The sequence below is a fragment of the Stegastes partitus genome, unplaced genomic scaffold (assembly GCF_000690725.1).
Source record: "Stegastes partitus isolate 25-593 unplaced genomic scaffold, Stegastes_partitus-1.0.2 Scaffold795, whole genome shotgun sequence".
In the NCBI taxonomy this organism is placed as follows: Eukaryota; Metazoa; Chordata; class Actinopteri; family Pomacentridae; genus Stegastes; species Stegastes partitus.
In genome coordinates, this window is record NW_007578526.1 from 4,323 (window position 1) to 19,303 (window position 14,981).

Consider the following 14,981-nt stretch of genomic DNA (forward strand, 5'->3'; position numbering starts at 1 on the left):
AGACGTTGCTTTTGAATTGTGGTTGAAAAGAATAATTTAAAAAAACAGAACTGTCCCAGACAAATGAGAGCACTTTGCCGATAAGCAGTGAAATCAAAATACCTGTCAACAGGTGCAGAAGTCTGACTGAGAGTTACAGAAAACACCTGATGGCAGTGATTGGCTCAAAGGGTTGTTCAACAAAATACTAGTTTACGGGTCCCATCAGGCTTTTAAAAAAAAAACATTTCTGTTGAACTACAATTCAAAAGCAGTGTCATGATTTTCATTACATTTTTGTTTATTATTACTTTTGTCAATTTCAACTTATTTCATTCACAGCTGTTTTTGTCCTTCTTTAACGGGAGGCTATGAATAAATCTGAGGACGACTGTAGTTAGTAAAAGACAGTAAAGAAGACTTTGTCGATATTCACGCAGACCTTTTGTCTTCCTTATATCAGGATTTACACAACAGACACACACATCCCACAATCACACAGCCACTAGTATTCAGATATGTTTAATATGTATTTTAATATACAGGAATATGAGTATTTACAGTGAGAGTAGTCAGTACTGGTTACCTAAGACGAGACGACGTTGACGTCCATAGTGGACGGTGCCTTTAACTACGACGTGTGATCACAAACAGTGGCAGTAAACACAGTGTGACCTGAGCTTTCAGCCAAGACTGTCCTTGAGCATTTTCAGATATTTATACAGTGATACACGGAATAAAGACTTCAACTATGCTTAAAGGGATATGCTGACATTTTAAATTTAGCCTGTGGTGACAAAAAAAATCTCATGTGCTGCTAAAAATCCAAGAAGTCACCAAAAAACGACTCTATGAATAAATGTAGATTTTATTATTTTTTTTTTTTTTAATTGCCAGAGGCAGAAACCTTCATTTGAGAGGTTTGTGTGACAGACTTGAACTCAAAATGTCAACATATTGCTTTAATGCTGCTGTAGGTTGACTGGCAGTGTAACTTGGATCATTTCTTTTGACGCCTGTGTGGCTTCATACACAACAACCACAAGTGTGTAATCCTCTAAACCTGATTCAGCGTTCTCTGATGTGCAGAGAGGATAAATGGAGAAAGTGTTGCACTTAAAGCTGCAGATCTGGGAGAGCTTTTTCAACGCTTTTTAACCCTTTTAACGCCCTTTTAAAAGTACATACTTATTGCTTATCATGTGGCTCTGCTCAGTCAGAATTAAATCATCTGAAGCCATTTAGTGATGAAGCATATGTGAAATCAAATTTTTTTGCTATTTCTACTATTTCCTCATTGATGGAATACTCAGACGCCAAATATTTTCGTGGATTTGAAGTAGATCTTGTGTTAACTTGGGTCTTAGAAATCGAATTTTGCAGCTTGAAAATCTCTCAGAGTCATGTGTGAAACAACACACACATCTTCTCTGCAGCCTACAACAACTCTGGATTCTCAAAAAAGCTCAGATTTCCCTAAAATGCAAGGATTCGAATCCTAATTAAATCTCCAAAAACAAGCGGTTTTAGGCAGGAGGAGTCTTCTCTCTCCAGACTTGTGCTTCCATTCAGAGCGGCAGTGAGTCACTGCTGTCTCAATGAGTCAGTTCACTATATACAACAGCACCCATGTTCAGCATACGTGTATGCATATAGTTTGTATATGGATTACATATCATACAGCAGGATAAAACATTCAGTGCGTACATGTGCCGCCTATCCAGCTTGGCCGGAGTAAAAGTACAAAGTACTCGTATGCGATCAGCACAGCGACTTAACAAGCTTCCCTGCAGGCTTCAACTATACATTCGTACATTAACGCATAAGCACTGATTTAGGACTAACTTCTCGATAAGGAAAGGCAGCATAAGAGGAGAAATTATGGCTGTTACTGTGGAATGTAAAGTCTAGCGAACAGAACTAACCTTCACCTAAACAGACAGAATGTCAACATTCAGTATTTGGTGATGTTTATGCGCTTCTATTGCAGTTAAAGTCACACTACTGAGAGGAGGTGGTTGTGCTCTCCACGAGGTTAAATATGGTAAATGTGTATTAACAGAAGGCTTCCTCCAAAAGTCCGGACGGGGAGAAGTGCACGGCCTTCCTCCGTGATGCCGCTTAAAGGGGTAAAAGCATAATAACAGTCGATAGAGAGGAACACTGTGAAGTCTGTGGTTGGACAAAAATCAATCCATCTGATTAATTCAAACGACACTGATGATGTAGGAAATAAAAGTTGTGCCTGAATCAGAAGCCATGACAGCAACTTCCAAACAATCCCTGACAGCCGTGATGATCGGTGGTGCGTCCTCGGGGCACTGATTTATATTCCAGAGAGAGTAGATGGAGCAAGAAAAGGAAACAGAAAAGGCGGGAGGGCTCGTAAGTGGAAGACATCTTTGTTCTGTCTCCTCAGAGTGGACTGCACACAGTGTAAAGAAGACAGGGCAGCAGAGAGACGCGACTCAGACTCCCGAAGATCTGGAAACAGAAGTGGAGAAAGAAGAGGAGCAGAGAAAGAGAAGAGAGAAGAAAAAAAAGATTGAAGAGTCTGATTAACAGAAATATTGAAAAGACAGCAACAGACTATGGCAGCAATGTGATTACAGATAATTTGTTCAATCAAAACCCCAGAAAACAGCAAAAGAGATTCTCGTTTTGATCGACTTACTGATCAAAAACCACAGATAAAGATGGGCTATTGGAGCTCTTACAGAAACAGAACATAAAACAATGAGAAAAATAACCCAAAAAGAAAAACATGTAAGATGAGCTCACCTTTTATTATTGAAAGTCTTATGAAATGAACGATACAAACTCAACACAGCAGCTATAAATGGCAGCCAACTCAGCGAAGGGGCACACAGGATAAATAAAAATAGCACAAACTACAAAACACAGTGATGTTTGCTAAAACTGTTGCAGGAGAGTTTTGTGTTTTAAAGGATATATAGACGATGTATTGCAAACTAGTATAGGATATAAAAATGCTGTATGTAGCATTATTTCATGCTATATATATGTGTGTGTGTGTCACTATACAAATACATATCAACTTTTTAAAAAATGTGTGAAAGATGGAAAACCAGGATAAATAAACAGGTAACAGATGCACACACATGTGGGGGTTTTAGGTTCAGGTTTTTATAAAACAGATGGCATTAAGACTGATAAATGTCTGTGCTGAGATCGCTACTGAAAGGCGGGATTGTACCTTCCTTTTCGGATGTTTCTGGATCGGCGGCGATGCGGCAACAGGGAGGAGGGAAGAAGAGAAGAAAACAGATTCAGTTAGATCATCAATCGTTGTTTTATGTGGGTGAGAGGCAGTGTGAGGAAAAAACATGCACACGGCCTTAAAAGCAAAGCAGTAAACAAGCTTTGGAAAGACCTCCCATCTTCGTCTTTTGCCATTCACACACTAAACTCTGCTACCAAGCGAGCTGCCCCTGCACTCTCTAATCTACAAGCTACAGTTATGAGATGAACGCAAAAGATTAGAGTCGAAGACAAGCATACTTGTTCCTTTGCATGCTGCAGGCATGCCACAGCAAAGCTAGCATGAGCAAAGCAGCATAGTGGAGTGAATCAAACAAAACAAAGAAGATCTGGAATCAAATCCGGTCATGCAGAGTGAAACATGAAAAGAGACTGTTTGAGTTTTTCTATTTGGGATTCTGCACTGGAGGAAATCTGCACCACTATTCTAGTGCAAGATTTAAAAAAAGAACTCAACCAGTTCAGCTCTGCACTCCTGTAATACTATCAGGCTCATGATGGACATATTGTCCCTTCTTGCTGTCTATACAGTCTTCAGCGGACACTGGCTCATGTAACATCACCTCAGTCAGTCAGATTTCAGGCTTCCTCTGGGGCCACAAACAGCCTCAGTAACTGTTGTCACATATGTGGTATTTACTTCCTCCTAAAACCTGTGAATTCACACCGATGTGCAAAATAAGTGGAGTTCCCTTCAGAAGAATAGAAAGTACACAAACTGTTTGACTGGTTTAGTTCTGTGTGGTGTGAAAACGTACAGCAGTGCCAGTGTGTGTCCAGTGAAGGGCTCCAACTAATCTTCATTATAGACCAGTTAGGGTCACTTAAATAAAAAGAAACAGTGAATAACATCCACCACGGCTCATCAAGACACCAAAGGGAAGTCTGTCTGAAGATACTGGTTGGCAAAAATTCTTAAAGAGAGCTGCAACTTAATTACTGTTAACGACTGATACATTTCTTGATGAACTAAAATTATAGCTCGATCCATAAAAAGTGAAGAATTAGTGAATCACAAGTTCTCAAAAGGCTCGACTTGTCCAACAGTTCGAACCCCAAAACATGCTCAGTTTAGTATCATTGAAGAAAACTAGAAAATATTCATGTTAGAACGAGTATTTAAAAAAGAATTAAGTAAATTATTCAAACTCTAATGAATGAACTCACTGAACAAACTGATTAACTTTTTATCAAACTGAATAAACCTTCATCACACAAAGCGTCAACACTCCTGCCTGATGGAAGTGTCATCAAAGAGCCTAGAAGTGCTGGTGATTGATAATAAGTGCTATGATTCATGCTCAACTTCCTCGACAAACCCGCAGATGGCGAACCATCTACTGCGTGCCCACCGGCATCGAGAATTAAAGTCTCTGGTTGTGAGTGTGGACCAGACAGCAAGCAGAGGAGCATTCAGCAGCAAGCTGTGTTAGCTGACAGAGCGACACTGCAGGCACACACACACGGAGGCATGCCAGAGCTCTTACTTAAATCCCCAGCCAGTTCCCCCCAGGACTATCGCTGCCAGCAGAATTGCACCGGCAACTGAGCCTATTATGATATTGGTGCCGCTGGGACCTGTGGGAGTGAAGGAGTTAGCCAGTCAGGGAAAAAATAAATAAATAAAAAATGTAAATAGCATGTCAGGAAGCTGAGAACCAGGACTTTCTGTGGTTCTACTCTATATTTTGTCAGCTTGACTGTAAAGTGGAACTGATTTCAGTTTCCACATAGCTTAAACAGGACCGACTTTGTGCATTTACAGCTCTACTTTTTTATTCTTGGACTCCACCAGAGTAACTTTGCAGGATTTGGAGTTTTTAAAAAAATCCTTATTTATCTCAAACTGGCCTTTAATCTGGCCCCACAGTTCATCCACATCTGAAACAAGCTTCCCTTTCTTTAAGGTCCTACTCCCTAAAAGTCCACCTTCTTCTGACTGGCCGGCTTTCCGTTATCATTTTATACTACAACTGATGGAACTTTCTAAATTACAGATGCTAAACGAACTTCTGTTGACAAAACAAGTTATTTTGATATTTTTCTTTGTCAAAAATAAAAGGTATTTTACAGGTGAGCCGCTGTGGTTGTATGTTAAAAAGACAGAGCTGCTCGGCGTGGCTACCTCTGTACTTCTCTGGGCCGTCCGCTGGAGTCGGGGTGGGGATCGGGTCGAACACGCTGCAGTCCTTCCCGGTGTAGTCTGGATCGCAGATACACCTCACCTCGTTACTGCAAGTCTGCGACACACAAAGGAGAAACATCAGTGAGTGCAACCAACATCTGATCTCTCTGTAGGCCATAAAGCTCCACTAAATACAGGAGAAATAAAATCCTGCTGCGACTCAGACGGCCGCGGTGGACTCACGCCGTGGTGCGAGCAGATGCGTGAGGACGAGGAGCCCGGGCAGATGCTGAGGTTGAAGGTGGTGACGGGGAGGCAGCGGCGCTCCAAACACATCATGTTCGGCCCGCATGGCGTCCCGTCCTCCACGTAGCCCAGGTCCAAGCCATCATCCAGCACTGCGTGACCACCTCTGCAGGTCAGACGGACACATACAATCCTGTTTCATACACTGTGGATATTCCCTCACATACTGTCATAATTATCCAAATAAGATTCAACTGCACCATTTCATCTTTGTAGACGATGTCAGGTTGCCAAGATCAGTACTTTGTCTGTATTCTTATGGACTTTTTCCTCCTATTCTCCTTAAATCGGAAACTTTCTTTTTAGCCTTGTTTGTCTACTTTGAGTAAATAAATTTGGCTGAATATCTGTCTCTGTTTGATTATCAGAAAAATATATATAAGAACCAGCCAACCAGGGCCCAGCTGTTTAGGAATAATCAACTTTTTGCTAATGGATTGGATCGAGTCTTTAAAATTATTTGGTAAACAGGGGAAAAAAAGGACCCTTAAATGGGATTAGATCAACAATCTAGTCTAATCTAATCCAGTCTTGGTATTGATCTGGATCAAACCGTTGGTATCTGTTGCTGAAAACTCTTTAGTAGGACTCGGAAGGGGATGTTTGTTGTTTTGTTGTGCTGGTTTCTATTACCCTAACCCTAACCCTGTTCTATCCGTTGCTCCTTACAGAGCTAGGAGCCTATATTGTGATATGTGGTCCATTTAGATCATTGGAAATCCAAATTTGGGCAATCATGACAAAGTTTATCTCAGCGTAGGACAAACCAATGTTGTTTTGGAAATCAAACACACAAAAAAAGATGAAATATTTAATTTTGATTTGCAGAACATACAATTTCCAAATCCAATCATTCTGAACTAGATTAAACCTGGTTTAGAAGATCAAATTGAGCCATCTTTACCAAGTGTTCTGTATTTATTCATCTTGTTCAAACCCACCAAGCTGTCAGACAAAAGCTGTCTCACCTGCAGTCCAGGTATTTGTTCTGATGGTGGATGGTCAGGCTGGTGATCTTCCCCTGAAGTTCGCCAAACCTCGGCCTCTCGGTCAGGTTGGTGCACAGCAGCAAACCACACAGGACGTCTCTGATAGGGGTAAACGAAAGAAGATGCAAGAGATCCAGAGTTTATACAGAAAAAAAAAAAGCTTGATATGAATCTTCACTGTTTACTCACTGTTTGTTGCACTGCACCCATCCCTGACCGTTGGAGTCCGGACCGCAGTTTCCTTTCTCTGTGCCCTCTGAGTTCAGCTTCTCATAGCAAAATCTGTGGGCCGAGTCTGAAAGGAGACAACAAAGTCTTCAATCTTTCACTCAAATCAGCTAAAGTGACAAAGATCCTCCTCCTGAAGTCCTCTGTTAAGAAGAACATTCACACAAGACATCCTAAGAAGAGCATCACCGCCTGCAGCCATGAGAGGGCAGCGAATGATCAAGAAAAAACAGCTCAGCATTTAATCCAAACCTACTGTAGCCCCACAGCGTCCTGCACTGGCCATCTCTGGTCTTACAGCGACCTCCATAACAGCGACCCTGTTGAGGTGAAGAGTGGAAACGATGATGAAGGATAAAGAATGCTTTACTGATGCCACAAACATTCAACTGATAGATGGCTTCACCTGGCCAGCATCACACATGTAGCCATCCAGTTTGTGGACGTTGTAAGGACACTGCAACAGAAAGAACGTCATCATTCAGTCGGTTTGGGTTTTGGACTTCTGATGTTTTTTTAAATCGGCTTGATAAATCTATACGTGTGAGGGGTCGGTCTCACCTGGCTGGAGTCGCCTGTGCAGGTCTCAGGAATGTCGCAGTCGTTCACAGCATCGCGGCACGTCACCGCTCTCAGCTCGTACTGCAACGGCCACAAAGGAGGGAGGGAAAGACAAGAAGGATAGTTTACTGGCTACGTTTTTCATTTATTTCCATACTTGTCCCTTCTTTGCTTTGTGGAAAGAACAGCCTGCAGTTCAGCTGAAAAGTTCATGTAACTGGTTTTTATTTTTGACAGAATCGCAAATGCTTGTTTTTTATTTTGGCAAATTTCTAAATGTGGCGTGCAGAATACATTTATTTTAATGAAATATCACAATTTTAGGCTCAAATTGTCTGACAGACCACCAGTTACAAATCAGTAGTTTAAGGACTGTTGGAAAGACAGTTCAGGTTTGGTATACAGCTATAAAAAATAACATGTAATCGAAACCCAACTGCAGGTTTTACAGTTCAGAGGGGAGGATTACACTCCTGTTTCTTGTTGTTGGTCTGTAAAGTCATTGGACAACAGCTCATCTACACAAGAAAAAGAAAAGCAAGCTTATAATCCAACTTACAACATGTTCGCTCCACCTCTGAAAAGATTTACCAACATAGATTTTTATTTTTTTTTGCCAGATTCTCTTTTTGGGGCTTACAGCGTAGGTCGTTGTTATAAATGCTGAAAAACTTTTCCTACAGGAATGTCAACAACTAAATCAGACTTTCAACCATCTTAAAGGACACTCAAGTGTAGCAGCATCTGGAAAACAGCCAATAGGAACGCCCTCTCTCTGAAAATACCTGTCATTGGCCAAAGTCATGGGCTAGATTTTCTGAAGCTTGAAAACAGAACCAAAGGGAGGTGCAGAAGTCTAGTTTCCTCTCGGGTCGCTTGAAAATCCTCCTTGCCCGAGCTTTAAATCTGCTCTGAAAGTTCTCAACTGCAACTCTATCAAACTTTACTCATCATAGCACAACATGGCGTTTTCACTGAGTGTGCCACTTTCAGCATCCATCTCTTCTCACATGCAGCCTGTTCCCAGTGCGGGGACCTTGAGGGAGGAGAGGTTTGCTTTGGCGTGACGTCCTGAAGCAGCTCACCTTGCAGTCTCTGCAGCAGAGCCCGTTGCTGCACATGGCGTTGTGGGTCAGAGTACACTTCTTACAGCAGTTGGCTCCACTCTGAGCACACTCCTGCAGGCCAGAGAGGATTCACAGTATATCTGGAGAGTGCTTTGTGCTGGATTTTGACATCCTGAACTCACATTAAGTTAAAATCAGTGCAACGACAGTAGAGTTACAATATTTGGGGATGCCAGCTTCTATCATTTCTTCTGTCAGTGATTCAGGGAATAATACAACAATTAGATTTAATTCTTTTAGATTGATGAGACAATTAATTGAATGTGTGCGACAGCCAATTTTTCACCCACGCACAGGAAACATTTATCACCAGCAATTTAGTTGCAACTTTTCCGACCACGTTTAAATGCTGAGTGACTGATGTTTTATGCGTCTCGAGGAAATCAATAAGACATTAGATCATCTGAGTTTGCTCACCACAAGTGATCCACAGTCGCACTCCTCTCCCGGCTCCACATATCCGTTGCCACACTCTGGGAGGTCCAACAACTACAACAACAACAACAAAAAAACACAATATATAATCTGCGTATGTGACGGCAACAGTTTTTTTTTTTTATCAATTTATGCTCAAATGTTTGTTGGTTTTAGTTCAAAACTGAGATGAACAAACATTCCCGGCAGTCTCAGCGTGATTATATTCAGTCCTTACTGAGAACTGTGAGACTTTCTGACATTTATGTCTCCATAAAAGTGATAAAAGTCACCCGAAAGAGCCTCTCTGATAATAACCAACCGTCTCTCACCTTTGTGGGCTTGTTGAAGAGGCAGCTGCCGCCTCCCTGCTGGAGGAAACGCAGGTACTCATCTATGCTGCAGCGGGAGAACTTCCTGGGTAGGTAGTAGCTGAACATAAATCACTCACTTATACATTTGCTTCTTGTGCTGTATTGTTATTAGCTTCAAATTAAAAGTTAAACATGGTAAACTTTTCATTTACAAAGTGCACTCAAGGCTTCAATGCTTAATACACAAACTAAAAAACGAAAAGAAATCACAGTTTATCACTAAATGATGCTTTACCGAGACACATCCCGAAACATCTATTTTAGTGGAGCATTCTCTCTAATTGTAAACAAGTATTAACCAATTGTAAATTCAGTTTTTACCCCGTGTCCTCCATGATACAGCCCAGCCACGGATCTGGACACCTGCAGGCTCCTGGACAAACACAAAACATTCCTGTAGTCATGATGTGAACGCACACAACAAAACCTGCTGGAAACTTCACCACTTAAGGGAGCAGTAGAGGTGAAGGGATGCTGTATTGAAATAATTTCCAAGGTCTAGGATAAATAAAGTATTTCTATTGTATTCTATTCTATTCTATCTTCTCCGAGATAAATTTATTATAACGAGCTCAGTGGTCCAATCAAATGACTGCTGTATATGAGTTTGGTTTAAAACAGCTTTGAGATGCAAACCTTAGTCATTTAATTATTACAATGAGTATTAAAAGTAGAAAAACTGCCTCTTTAGCTCTTATACCTCGTGTCTCAGTCTTACCTGCAGTCGTTCGCTCCTTGTTCCTCAGCATGCCAATGTTCTGACCGAGACTCTGAGACAGCGTGATGGCCATGGGACCCACGCTGCCAAACTGAAGGAGCACAAACACATCATTTAAACAAGGACTACAGCGAAAAGCAACCACATATTATTTCTACAAATACACATTTTTAGTTGATGAAGTAGTCGGACCTCATTGATGCCTCCACCCCGAGTCACCGAGCAGATGCCTCCGATGTAGGCGGCCTCACTGCGACTGCTCATGAACGTCCTCCCGCTGAAGCAAAGACGGGAGGATTGTTAGAAGACAAGAGGACAACAAGGACAAGAAGAAGAAGTACAACAACAACAACAGGGAAGAAGAACAACAAAGACGAAGACGAAGATGAACAACAATGAAGAAGGAGAACAAAGCAGAGGACGAAGAAAAGTAAAAAGTGGAGGCAGAAGAACAACAGGGAAGAGGAAAGAAGAACAAGGAGGAGAAAGATGGAGGAGAAGAACAACAACGAGGAAGAAGCACATAAACAACAACAAGGAAAAGGGGAGGGGAGAGGTAGAGGAACAACAATAACAACGATGAAGAAGAAGAGGATGAAGGGGAAAAAAAGAAAAATGAGAAGGAGAGAAGGAAGAAAAGAAGAATGTAGAGGTGGAAAAACAACAAACAGCAGGAGGAGGAAAAAGAGGAAGAACAACAGCAAAGAGGAGGAAGAAGTATAAGACAAAAGTAAGAAGAAGAACAATCGAGAGGAAGACCAGAAGAAGAAAGAGAAGGAGGAAGGAAAGAGGACAAAGAGAAAGTAGAGGATGAGAAAAAGACAATAACGCCAAACACGTTGTGAACCCACGAGAAGAGGTGCACGGTGTCACAGTGCTGCTTGATGCTCTCCTTCCTGTACTTCATGAAGTCACGCAGGGTCAGCAAGGCGTCGTCGCCGATAGAGACCCTGTTTTCAGACGACCAGGTTTCCATGGCCACCAGGACGATGCGAGTGTTGAGCTGCTCCTTGTATATCTGGACCCATCACAACATGACAACTTAGCAACAATTACACAGACGAGGAGGCACAAATGAATTAACGAATTCAGCTAATGTGAGAGTTTATTTTCGTCTAATAATCCAGTAATCAGAACTATTACATCAGTTCTGATTGAGAGAAGCACTTTTGGAGGATATCATCAAATGAAACACAAACATAAAGCAGAGCACGAATGTAAAACAGCAACAAAAACACGTATCCAGTAGTTGTCCAATGTTATGTCAAATATTACTTAATTTTAAACGTCACACATGCATGATCAAAACAACCAATAATGATAATGATTACAAGTATTCTGCAGCATTCAAACTTTAATACAACTTTAGTTTGTTTGTGGTGCATTCAAGTGGTGATAGCGAATGGTTGTAACAGCCTGCCTCTAAAGAAAGAGGGCGCTATAGGACACGACTCTGGTCTCGGCTTAATAAACTTCGAATATCCATCCATCCATTATCTATACATCGCTTGATCCTCACAAGGGTCGTGGGGGGCTGGAGTCTATCCCAGCTGACTCAGGGTGAAGGCAGGAGACACCCTGGACAGGTAACCAGTCTATCACAGGGCTACACTTAGAGACAGACAACCAAACACACTCACATTCACACCTACGGACAATTCAGAATCACCAATTAACCTCAACATGTTTCTGGACTATGTGGGAGGAAGCTGAAAAACCCAGAGAGAACCCACGCTGCACGGGGAGAACATGCAAACCCCACGCAGAAAGATCTCAGGTGTCCTCACCAGGACGTGAACCAGCGACCTTGTAGCTGCGAGGCAACGATGCTAACCACCGAGCCACCTTGAACTTTGAATGTGTGGAATCATTAAGAAAAGGTGCATTTGTTGTATTGACTAAAATACAGCAGAATCCTGAAAGGTTTCAGCAAAGCAGACGAGAAGGATTTAACTACAAATTTAAGATTTAAAAGAAAAAAACAAAAACTTGGGATCCGACAGCTGAGTTTGTGCAGCTGTATTCAGTCGCATTTAACATTCACTCAATACAGTTTTTAATCATTGCAATTAATTGGAGAGAGTTGCATCCGTCTACTTCAGTCATGGAGTGCGAGGAAAGAGGCAGCAGCTGGTTGCCGTGGAAACCATGTTTGTCCCCCCCCTAAGCGAAGGGTTTCCTGTGCTGATGGTGCAGCGGAGGACACAAGCGCGCAAGGTGAGTATTTTTTTTTGCACTAGATTTGGCAGCTTTAGAGGAGGACGAGGAGAGTGCGTCTTTAATTTTATTAGGTTTCAGGGGGACGTGTAGAGTGTAGTCGTCATTATACATCACCTTTAATGTTTAAGGTGTTCTGTCTGGTCGTTGATTAAAATTGATGTCTTGAAACTGACATAAATCTAAGGTTTATTTATATAACCTACATTTTTATGCATTTCTAAATGATTTTATGTGTATATATATCTTCAAACAAGCCAAAATGAAGCAAAAAATTGAAAACATTGATATTAAAAGCCCTTATTAGAGTCAGGGAGATGATTGTAAAAGGAGGAGGATTCGAGAGGCGGTATTTTCTATTAGTCGGAGGTATTAAAACAAGATTTGTCACAGGAAACAGATCTAAAAGAATCCAAGCCTGTGACAGCTAAAAAAAATAAATTATCAGACAGTTTGTGGACTGACTGAATAAAAGATGGCAGCTGTCCCACTCAGGAATGTCTCATGTGCAGAAAACGGCTCCAAAACGTGGAAGGAAAGCTCAAGAGAGTCGCTATGATGGGGTGAGATGGTTAAAAAATAGATAAGAGGAAGCTCAGTCCCTCAACAGTATCCCCAGTTCTATGGATTTGTTGCTTTTTAACCTAATTACACCCATCTTCTGTTCAGATGAGTTTGCTGGTGTGAGGATTTTTTTATGTGATGTAAAGTCCTATGAGGTTAGATTTGTAATGTTGGAATATATACATGAAATAAACTTCTTACCAAATCCGCCATGTTCACCACCGATTTGGCAAAAATCTTCGTCTGAGTGGTTGATCGACGGAGCTGCACAAACTAACAAGAGGAGAAGAGAAACAATGTGTTACTACTTTCATAAAAAACTAAAAATGATTTTCTCTGGCCTTTTTTATTAGTCAATAACAACAATAATAATAATAATACATTTATTTTGTATAGCGCTTTTCAAGATACTCAAAGTCGCTTAACAGGGGAGAAGATAAAAACAGGAACAAAAAAAGTTGAATAAAAAGCAGACAAAAAGCAAGGTATAGAAGGTAGGTTAAAAAAAAAAAAAGTTAAATAGTAGTTAAACATTAAAAGTGATCTTGAAAAGTTGAGTTTTTAAAAGGGGACTTGAATGTGTGGAGGTCAGAGCAGCGTCAGATGGGAGATGGAAGGGAGTTCCAGAGGGTGGGAGCAGCAGCAGAAAAGGCTCTGTCCCCCCCAGGTCCGGTGCTTGGTCCATGGTGGTGGGGCGAGGAGGTGAGCAGGGGAGGAACGAAGGCTGCGGGAAGGGGTTTGGTGGTTGGAGCAGGTCTGTGAGGTAGGAGGGGGCTAGAGGATGGAGGGCTTTGTAAGTGAGGAGGACGATCTTGAATGTAATGTGTTCTTTGACAGGGAGCCAGTGGAGATGTTGGAGGACGGGGGTGATGTGTTCTGAATAAGCTGAAGTTTTTTGAGGAGTTTGGAGGGTAAACCGTAGAGGAGGCTACTGCAGTAGTCCAGTCTGGAGGGGATGAAGGCATGGATGAGTGTTTTCAGCTGCAGGGAGGGAGAGATGGTCAGAGACAGGCGATATTTTTCAGATGGCCAGTTTGACCTGTTTGATGTGCTGTTCAAAAGTGAGGTTGGTGTCAAAGATTAGTCCAAGGTTGCAGGTGTTGGTGAGGCAGAAGTGATGGATGGACTGTTAGGATAGTGAGAGAGCGAGACAGGAAAGTGGGGAGAAGACCTGCAGCGGGAGTCGAACCCACGACTGCTACAGCCCCGTTCATGGGTCGCCCGCTCAACCAGGTGAGCTGTAGGGACGCCCATCTGTTACTACTTTTAATATTTAGAAAAGCAAGATTGACTTATTTTAATTTGTGCTAATGCAGTGATTGAAAGTAACTAAGTACATTAACTCAAGTACAATACTTAAGCGTTATGTTGTCTGCAGCTTTTTACTTATACTCAAGCATGTTTCAGTGAGAAATGCACTTTTTAGGTTAACAGATTTTACATAAAGAACCACAAAAACCATAACAAACAACAATAGTACATTACAACATTACTGCTCTTTATCATCTCTTACAAAAATAAGCAGTCAGATTTCTTTTCTTTGTCTTGTTTCACAAAATAATTTTCAAAAAGAGACGCTACAGCAGCAAAACACTCTTAAAAGGTTTTCTCAGGGAAAGAGAACTGCCTAACTCTCCTTCAAATAGCCAGCTTTGGGTTCATCATTCATGTCTGCTGAAACAGGAACGAGAATTCCAGGAATCACAAAGTTAAACTCAAGTAGAACTTCACCGCAAGACAAATAAGAATAAGAGGAATAAGAAGATAAACAGTCACTGCCTCTCACAGTTCCTCTGTGCTCATTATAAAGCACAATCAACACAGCTATCGGCGAGACTGACTTATTATTTGTGCTGCAGTCACACCAAGTCGGTAAAAAAAAGAGACCTTGGAGCGCTCAGCTGGACACCTACCAGATCGTAATCGTTGACAACCATCAGCTCGATGTACTTGGTCTCGGTCTGGACGGTGCGCTGTCCTCGACGCACCTGGAGGGGGCAAAAGAAATCCACACGTTTGAGTTTGCTGTCATAATAACCTTCACACAGGACAAGCGCACACAAACACAAACCCAGCAGGTGAAAGCATCATTCACAC

General features: G+C 41.7%; 1 protein-coding gene across 2 annotated transcripts in view; it reads right to left on the bottom strand.

Moving 5' to 3' along the window:
- Positions 1-485: 485 nt before the first annotated feature.
- The window catches only part of adam11 (ADAM metallopeptidase domain 11), a 36,335-nt gene continuing 21,839 nt past the window's right edge, over positions 486-14,981 (bottom strand). The window contains exons 9-27 of one of the 2 annotated variants that reach the window (XM_008292217.1): positions 14,798-14,872; positions 13,086-13,157; positions 10,955-11,121; positions 10,296-10,380; positions 10,104-10,194; positions 9,707-9,758; positions 9,344-9,443; positions 9,015-9,086; positions 8,556-8,648; positions 7,471-7,551; positions 7,316-7,366; positions 7,166-7,229; positions 6,871-6,976; positions 6,661-6,780; positions 5,630-5,798; positions 5,387-5,501; positions 4,749-4,839; positions 3,197-3,214; positions 486-2,463 (exon numbers count right to left, since the gene is read on the bottom strand). In XM_008292217.1, the coding sequence (XP_008290439.1) occupies positions 2,448-2,463; positions 3,197-3,214; positions 4,749-4,839; positions 5,387-5,501; positions 5,630-5,798; positions 6,661-6,780; positions 6,871-6,976; positions 7,166-7,229; positions 7,316-7,366; positions 7,471-7,551; positions 8,556-8,648; positions 9,015-9,086; positions 9,344-9,443; positions 9,707-9,758; positions 10,104-10,194; positions 10,296-10,380; positions 10,955-11,121; positions 13,086-13,157; positions 14,798-14,872 (1,638 nt within the window). In that variant the 3' untranslated portion in view covers positions 486-2,447. Of the gene's footprint in view, positions 2,464-2,746; positions 3,215-4,748; positions 4,840-5,386; positions 5,502-5,629; positions 5,799-6,660; positions 6,781-6,870; positions 6,977-7,165; positions 7,230-7,315; positions 7,367-7,470; positions 7,552-8,555; positions 8,649-9,014; positions 9,087-9,343; positions 9,444-9,706; positions 9,759-10,103; positions 10,195-10,295; positions 10,381-10,954; positions 11,122-13,085; positions 13,158-14,797; positions 14,873-14,981 lie in introns of those variants that run through there. The other variant, XM_008292216.1, reaches the window with a different exon arrangement.